This window comes from Bombina bombina, chromosome 3 (assembly GCF_027579735.1).
Source record: "Bombina bombina isolate aBomBom1 chromosome 3, aBomBom1.pri, whole genome shotgun sequence".
NCBI lineage: Eukaryota > Metazoa > Chordata > Amphibia > Anura > Bombinatoridae > Bombina > Bombina bombina.
In genome coordinates, this window is record NC_069501.1 from 351,996,087 (window position 1) to 352,005,328 (window position 9,242).

The following is a 9,242-nucleotide window of genomic DNA, read 5'->3' on the forward strand; positions in this document are numbered from 1 at the left end:
CCCCAAGATAATCAGCTCTTTTACAACAAAATAATGTTGACTTTACTGTCCCTTTAACATTATTTTGCAAAAAAAACACACAAGTTAAAATATTCATTGATCTTGAATATTAATATTATATTTATCCTTGGTTAATGAATGATCTTAATTATACCAATCTAACATATTAATATAAAAGTTCTATTACTATAATGAGTAACCAGTGTAATGCTATAAAAATAAATGTTGTGTTTTTCTTTTAAATAATTCATGAGCCTGTTTTATTATTCACTGGTATTTTTGTGAGCATTACTAGAGGCCACCCTACAGCTTTATGATTAACATAGCGTGTACGATTTTAAAAATGGTTCCAATATTTTTTGTTTCTTTATCATTTGTTAAAATTTAACTCTTTCTATGATAGCAGACAATGAGACAGGAGGAGGTAGAAGGGCTATGTGTGGGGTTTTTGTGTGTTCAAATTAATAACTGTATGTAAGTAGTTAAAGGGACACTGAACCCAAATTTTTTTCTTACGTGACAGATAGAGCATGCAATTTTAAGCAACTTTCTAATTTACTCCTATTATTAAATTTTCTACGTTCTCTTGCTATCTTTATTTAAAAAAGACGGCATCTAAGCTTTTTTCTTGGTTCAGTACTCTGGACAACACTTTTTTATTGGTGGATGAATGTATCCACCAATCAGCAAGGACAACCCAGATTATTCATCAAAAATGGGCCGGCATCTAAACTTACATTCTTGCATTTCAAATAAAGATACCAAGAGAATAAAGAAAATTTGATAATAGGAGTAAATTAGAAAGTTGCTTAAAATGTCATGCTCTATCTGAATCACAAAAGAAAACATTTGGGTTCAGTGTCCCTTTAATAAAGAGCTGCCAACAATGGACTAGATTACAAGTCAGGCACAATAGCGCAATCGTGTTTTTGCAAGGCATTTTATTGTGTGGAGCCAAATCACGGTTGCGCTAGCACAATCGCCCTTTACGCTTAAATCTTTACCGCGATCTCAAAGTTGCACAAAAACACATCAAAATACATTACAAAGTACAGTTACACTCATATTAACACTGTCTCATAAAAGAAAAAGAAAATAATATTGCACAAAAAAGTTAAAAGGGCTCAAAGATGAGATCTCGGGTGTTAGAGAAAAAAGGCAGGCAAATAGCTTTAACATTGAGACACATACATATACATTGCTATATATATATTTGTATGTATGTATATACAATATATATACACAGTATCTTAAATAGCTTTAACATCGAGACACACACATATACATTGCTAAATATGTATTTGTATATATATATATATATATATATATATGTGTATATATATATATGTGTGTGTACATATATATTCATGTTTTTATATGTGTATATCTGTATTTACAGACATATATACACATAAATACATATATACACATATATAAACACACATATATATATATATATATATATATATACATTATAGCCCTTTGCCGTTAAGTAGATGAAAACATGATAAAACATATTTATGCAATATTCATGTTTAATAAAGATTTTAAACTATGTATTTACTGTAAATATTTCACATTTACTAATGCGAATATGCTATGTTGATTGCGTGATGGGTGTTTTTCAACATTTTTTTTTTTTCCATTGACTTCTATGGGGAATGCGAAAATGCAATGGCGTTTGCACAATCTCGGGTGTTTTTTTCCACTTTTTTTCTCCATTAATTGCGAAAACTTAAGTTAGGTTTTCATGCTTTTCAGGGTAACACTAATGCAAAAAACATAGTTTTTTTTTTTAAACTAAACTTTAAACTTTAATGAACACAATCATAGTGGAGTTCTCACGATTGCAAAACAAAAAAAAGCACCACTTGTAATCTAGCCCAATGTCTATTTGCTAAACAAAAGCATAATCTAAAGAACAAAAGAACATAAAATAGCTGTTAAAGTAAAACTTTATTTGCAGATCGCAGTCGATCAGAACTGGACCTAAGTGGTAATTTTGCAGATGTGAATGAGGAAACAGGAAGCATAAGAAGTCGATCTGTTCCCGGTGGTTTAAACAAGGATTTGGTGAGTTATATGTATGGAAACTACATAATGCTTCAGTAAATATCTTAACGTTTTCAGAAGCCAGTGTGCTCAGCCCTGTACCCAAGTGCCATTGACAGTGCGGAATTCCTAAATATTTCTAGCTGGGCACAAGTGACTTAAAGGTACATGATTCAGAATCAGCCAATAGGATTTCAGTAGCTCTCATCCTATTGGCTGATTTGAATTTGAAGAATCAAATCAGCCAATAGGAATGCAAGGGACGCCACATTTAAACGCGTACCTTGAATTAACTATTCAGTGTACGGCGGCGATTGTACGAAGAGGATCCTCCACACTCCATGGCTCCTCGTTCACCTGTCCTGCTCCGCCTTGATCTCCGCTCTGCACTGGCTTGGTCCTGGATGAAGAAGGAAGAGGTCACCTCTTGGAAGATGATGTCGGCCGCTTGGAAGAAGACTTCACCGCCTGGAACAGGACCTTCTCCGTCGGAGAACGGTGAGTACCTATGTGGGGGTTAGACTTAGGCTTTTTTTTGGGGGGGGAGCTTTGTTTTTTTTTAGATTTGGGATTTATTTGGAACTCTTAAAAGAGTTGAATGCCGGTGGGAGTTGGCGGTTGACTGGTAGGTAGATATTGCGCATGCCTTCGGTGTTTGTTAATAATTTCAGGCAGTTACGGTGCTCACATTTTCAGCGCAAGGCTTGCTGCATCTGCCTATGTGTGGCGAGGTTAAAATAGAGTAAAATTTCTCCATTTTCGCCGCGTAAGTCCTTGCGCTGAATATGTGATATCGATTTGCAACGCGGTTCTATGTTAGCTTATAGGAGTAAAAATTGCGGGTAACGGGTGAAATATACGCGCTGCATTTATATGCGGCGGTGTATATGTGATACCAAAACCGTGTAAAAAAACGGCAACGCTGCATATTTAATCTGTCCCATAATGCTGGTGCACTGGGAATATCTAACTATGCTTCACATGCACGTGCAGAGAAAATGTTAGCACTGAAACAGTGATATATTTTACTAGAAACATTTTTGCTAATACGTGTACTTTGGAAATATGTTTCTTTTAGAAGATGTAATTCATCTATGTGCATTTACATTTTGACCAGAATGTCCCTGGTCAAAATACTTTCAACATGTTTAACCATTTAAATTGACATTCCACACAACATTGGAACATGGGTACATTTCAATTTTGAATAGAAGGCTTTTTGCAATATACAGTACATGTATTACCAAAATACTTCTAGTAAAAGTTATAGCAGTTTCAAGAGCGTGGATGCTCTGTGCACCAGCGTTTATAACTCATCACATGCTCAGAAAGCCTAAGGTGCTTGTGCCATCTGGTAATGACTCAATTTAATTGCAGACAAAATACAACCCCCACTGGTGCTCTGAGCAGCTGCAATATTTAAAATGCTGGTGCTCTGAGAATATCTATCTATGTTTCACATGCACGTGCAGATGACAATACTAACCAGAAAACAGTGATAACTTTTCTTAGAAACATTTTTGCCAATATATGTTTAATATATAAAGCCTAATCAAAGATGTAATTCATCAATGTGTATTTCAGTTTTGACCAGAATGTCCCTTTAAGCGCAGATAACAGCACATGGTCATTTATCTGCACAGTTCCTTCAGTGTAGATGAGGACTATGTGTCATTATCTGGGGGGTAGGTCACTTTGAGAGCCATCAAAAAAGCCTACGGCTAGATTTAGAGTTTTGTCGGTAACGACCCGCGTAGCTAACGCTGGCTTTTTTCTGGCCGCACCTTTTAAATAACTCTGGTATTGAGAGTTCACAGAATGGCTGCGTTAGGCTCCAAAAAGGGAGCGTATAGGCATATTTACCGATACCAGAGTTGCTTACGGACGCGGCCAGCCTCAAAAACGTGCTCGTGCACGATTCCCCCATAGAAAACAATGGGGCTGTTTGAGCTGAAAAAAAACCTAACACCTGCAAAAAAGCTGCGTTCAGCTCCTAACGCAGCCCCATTGTTGTCTATGGGGAAACACTTCCTACGTCTGCACCTAACACCCTAACATGTACCCCGAGTCTAAACACCCCTAACCTTACACTTATTAACCCCTATTCTGCCGCCCCCGCTATCGCTGACCCCTGCATATTATTTTTAACCCCTAATCTGCCGCTCCGTAAACCGCCGCTACTTACATTATCCCTATGTACCCCTAATCTGCTGCCCCTAACACCGCCGACCCCTATATTATATTTATTAACCCCTAATCTGCCCCCCACAACGTCGCCTCCACCTGCCTACACTTATTAACCCCTAATCTGCCGAGCGGACCGCACCGCTATTATAATAAAGTTATTAACCCCTAATCCGCCTCAATAACCCTATAATAAATAGTATTAACCCCTAATCTGCCCTCCCTAACATCGCCGACACCTAACTTCAAACATTAACCCCTAATCTGCCGACTGGAGCTCACCGCTATTCTAATAAATGTATTAACCCCTAAAGCTAAGTCTAACCCTAACACTAACACCCCCCTAAGTTAAATATAATTTAAATCTAACGAAATAAATTAACTCTTATTAAATAAATTATTCCTATTTAAAGCTAAATACTTACCTGTAAAATAAATCCTAATATAGCTACAATATAAATTATATTTATATTATAGCTATTTTAGGATTTATATTTATTTTACAGGTAACTTTGTATTTATTTTAACCAGGTACAATAGCTAAAATAGTTAAAATAATGACAAAATTACCTGTAAAATAAATCCTAACCTAAGTTACAATTAAACCTAACACTACACTATCAATAAATTAATTAAATAAAATACCTACAATTACCTACAATTAAACCTAACACTACACTATCAATAAATTAATTAAATACAATATCTACAAATAAATACAATGAAATAAACTAACTAAACTACAAAAAATAAAAAAGAACTAAGTTACAAAAAAATAAAAAAATATTTACAAACATCAGAAAAATATAACAACAATTTTAAACTAATTACACCTACTCTAAGCCCCCTAATAAAATAACAAAGACCCCCAAAATAAAAAAATGCCCTACCCTATTCTAAATTACTAAAGTTCAAAGCTCTTTTACCTTACCAGCCCTGAACAGGGCCCTTTGCGGGGCATGCTCCAAAGAATTCCGCTCTTTTGCCTGTAAAAAAAACACATACAATACCCCCCCCAACATTACAACCCACCACCCACATACCCCTAATCTAACCCAAACCCCCCTTAAATAAACCTAACACTAAGCGCCTGAAGATCTTCCTACCTTATCTTCACCATACCAGGTTCACCGATCGATCCAGAAGAGCTCCTCCGATGTCTTGATCCAAGCCCAAGCGGGGGGCTGAAGATGTCCATGACCCGGCTGAAGTCATCATCCAAGCGGGAGCTGAAGAGGTCCATGATCCGGCTGAAGTCATCATCCAAGCGGGAGCTGAAGAGGTCCATGATCCGGCTGAAGTCTTCTATCAACGGCATCTTCAATCTTCTTTCTTCCGGATCCATCTTGCAGACCTCCGACGCGGAACATCCTGCTGGCCCGACGGACTACGGACGAATGAAGGCTCCTTTAAGGGACGTCATCCAAGATGGCGTCCCTCGAATTCCGATTGGCTGATAGGATTCTATCAGCCAATCGGAATTAAGGTAGGAAAAGTTCTGATTGGCTGATGGAATCAGCCAATCAGAATCAAGTTCAATCCGATTGGCTGATCCGATCAGCCAATCAGATTGAGCTTGCATTCTATTGGCTGTTCCGATCAGCCAATAGAATGCGAGCTCAATCTGATTGGCTGATCGGATCGGCCAATCGGATTGAACTTGATTCTGATTGGCTGATTCCATCAGCCAATCAGAATTTTCCTACCTTAATTCCGATTGGCTGATAGAATCCTATCAGCCAATCGGAATTCGAGGGACGCCATCTTGGATGACGTCCCTTAAAGGAGCCTTCATTCGTCGGTAGTCCGTCGGGCCAGCAGGATGTTCCGCGTCGGAGGTCTGCAAGATGGATCCGGAAGAAACAAGATTGAAGATGCCGTTGATAGAAGACTTCAGCCGGATCATGGACCTCTTCAGCTCCCGCTTGGATGATGACTTCAGCCGGATCATGGACCTCTTCAGCTCCCGCTTGGATGATGACTTCAGCCGGATCATGGACATCTTCAGCCCCCCGCTTGGGCTTGGATCAAGACATCGGAGGAGCTCTTCTGGATCGATCGGTGAACCTGGTATGGTGAAGATAAGGTAGGAAGATCTTCAGGGGCTTAGTGTTAGGTTTATTTAAGGGGGGTTTGGGTTAGATTAGGGGTATGTGGGTGGTGGGTTGTAATGTTGGGGGGGGGTATTGTATGTGTTTTTTTTACAGGCAAAAGAGCTGAATTCTTTGGGGCATGCCCCGCAAAGGGCCCTGTTCAGGGCTGGTAAGGTAAAAGAGCTTTGAACTTTAGTAATTTAGAATAGGGTAAGGCATTTTTTTATTTTGGGGGTCTTTGTTATTTTATTAGGGGGCTTAGAGTAGGTGTAATTAGTTTAAAATTGTTGTAATATTTTTCTGATGTTTGTAAATATTTTTTTATTTTTTGTAACTTAGTTCTTTTTTATTTTTTGTACTTTAGTTAGTTTATTTCATTGTATTTATTTGTAGATATTGTATTTAATTAATTTATTGATAGTGTAGTGTTAGGTTTAATTGTAGGTAATTGTAGGTATATTATTTAATTAATTTATTGATAGTGTAGTGTTAGGTTTAATTGTAACTTAGGTTAGGATTTATTTTACAGGTAATTTTGTAATTATTTTAACTATTTTAGCTATTGTACCTGATTAAAATAAATACAAAGTTACCTGTAAAATAAATATAAATCCTAAAATAGCTATAATATAAATATAATTTATATTGTAGCTATATTAGGATTTATTTTACAGGTAAGTATTTAGCTTTAAATAGGAATAATTTATTTAATAAGAGTTAATTTATTTCGTTAGATTTAAATTATATTTAACTTAGGGGGGTGTTAGTGTTAGGGTTAGACTTAGCTTTAGGGGTTAATAAATTTATTAGAATAGCGGTGAGCTCCAGTCGGCAGATTAGGGGTTAATGTTTGAAGTTAGGTGTCGGCGATGTTAGGGAGGGCAGATTAGGGGTTAATACTATTTATTATAGGGTTAGTGAGGCGGATTAGGGGTTAATAACTTTATTATAATAGCGGTGCGGTCCGCTCGGCAGATTAGGGGTTAATAAGTGTAGGCAGGTGGAGGCGACGTTGTGGGGGGCAGATTTGGGGTTAATAAATATAATATAGGGGTCCGCGGTGTTAGGGGCAGCAGATTAGGGGTACATAAGGATAACGTAAGTAGCGGCGCTTTGCGGTCGGCAGATTAGGGGTTAATTATTGTAGGTAGCTGGCGGCGACGTTGTGGGGGGCAGGTTAGGCGTTAATAAATATAATACAGGGGTCGGCGGTGTTAGGGGCAGCAGATTAGGGGTACATAAGGATAACGTAGGTGGCGGTCGGCAGATTAGGGGTTAAAAAAATGTAATCGAGTGGCGTCGATGTGGGGGGACCTCGGTTTAGGGGTACATAGGTAGTTTATGGGTGTTAGTGTACTTTAGAGCACAGTAGTTAAGAGCTTTATAAACCGGCGTTAGCCCAGAAAGCTCTTAACTACTGACTTTTTTCTGCGGCTGGAGTTTTGTCGTTAGATTTCTAACGCTCTCTTCAGATACGATTCTAAATACCGGAGTTAGAAAGATCCCATTGAAAAGATAGGATACGCAATTGACGTAAGGGGATCTGCGGTATGGAAAAGTCGCGGCTGAAAAGTGAGCGTTAGACCCTTTCCTGACTGACTCCAAATACCGGCGGTAGCCTAAAACCAGCGTTAGGAGCCTCTAACGCTGGTTTTCACGGCTACCGCCAAACTCTAAATCTAGGCCATAGAGAGCCCCAAGACCCCTTGTTTTAAAGCCCCACTTTTAAATAAAGGCCCTATATTAGTTTTAGGTGCCAGGTGATGACCGTGGTAATAATGATCACTTGGTGTAAATAAATGTGCATTTATTTGAGTAGAGGCTCATGGGAGCCCCTATGTACAGATCAAAGTTATATAAATATAGCCAAAGGATTAGACCCTTCTCTGGATTATATAGTTTACAAACGTGTTTCTTTACGTTAATAAAAATATGCATTGTGTTCACTTTTTTGTTGTATATTTCTCACATCTCATGATATAAACATAAAACAAAAGCATAGTTTTAATCATTTGGGTCTGCTGAAATAAAACAATATATAGTTTGTGTGTGTTTCACACTGCATAATGACTTCCAGTAGTGCCAAAATGTGAGCAGCAACTAAAAGATCCAAAACAGCTCAGCACAGGGGTGTGAAGTGGTTCACCAGTTAAGGGGTTAAATCTTGTTTGCTCATGATAGTAATTTGGTAAACAGTTGTTTTAAAGATATGTCAAGGTTAATGCTGAAAAATGATGTTAAAGGGATACTAAACCCAATTTTTTCTTTCATGATTCAGATAGAGCATGAGATTTTAAGCACCTTTCTAATTTACTCCTATATACTCCTAGAGCCGGACCATTTTTTGTTCAGCACCTGGGTAGCACTTGCTGATTTGTGGCTAAATGTAGCAAACCAATCAGCAAGCTCTACCAAGGTGCTGAACTAAAAATGGGCCGGCTCCTTACCTTTTATTACTGCTTTTTTCAAATCAAGATAACATGAGAACAAAGAAAAATTGATAATAGGAGTAAATTAGAAAGTTGCTTAAAATTGAATGCTCTATCTGAATCATGAAAGAAAAAATCTGGGGTTAGTATCCCTTTAAGTGTTCTTTACTGATCTTATATTACATTAAAGTGATATAAAGTGTAAAAACAAAATGATGTAATATGTTAGAGCATTTTATTTCACTATTGCTTGTATATAACTGTGTGTTTAACCCTTGCAAAGGGATTAAACACAAAGTTAAAATCAGCTCCAGAGCAGCAATGCACTAAAGGCAGCTAGCTGCGCACATCTGGTGAGCCAATGAGACATTTTTGCAGCCACCAGTCACTAGCTAGCTCTCATATGTACAAAGGATACCAAGAGAACAAAGTAAATTTGGAAATAGAAGTCAATATAAAATTGTCTTAAGATTACATCATCTGA

General features: G+C 37.7%; 1 protein-coding gene across 3 annotated transcripts in view; it reads left to right on the top strand.

Moving 5' to 3' along the window:
- Positions 1-9,242, top strand: part of SYTL5 (synaptotagmin like 5) — a 407,166-nt gene that overhangs the window by 218,459 nt on the left and 179,465 nt on the right. For all 3 annotated transcript variants that reach the window (XM_053706464.1, XM_053706465.1, XM_053706466.1), the window contains one exon: positions 1,967-2,073. In XM_053706464.1, the coding sequence (XP_053562439.1) occupies positions 1,967-2,073 (107 nt within the window). The remainder of the gene's footprint in view (positions 1-1,966; positions 2,074-9,242) is intronic.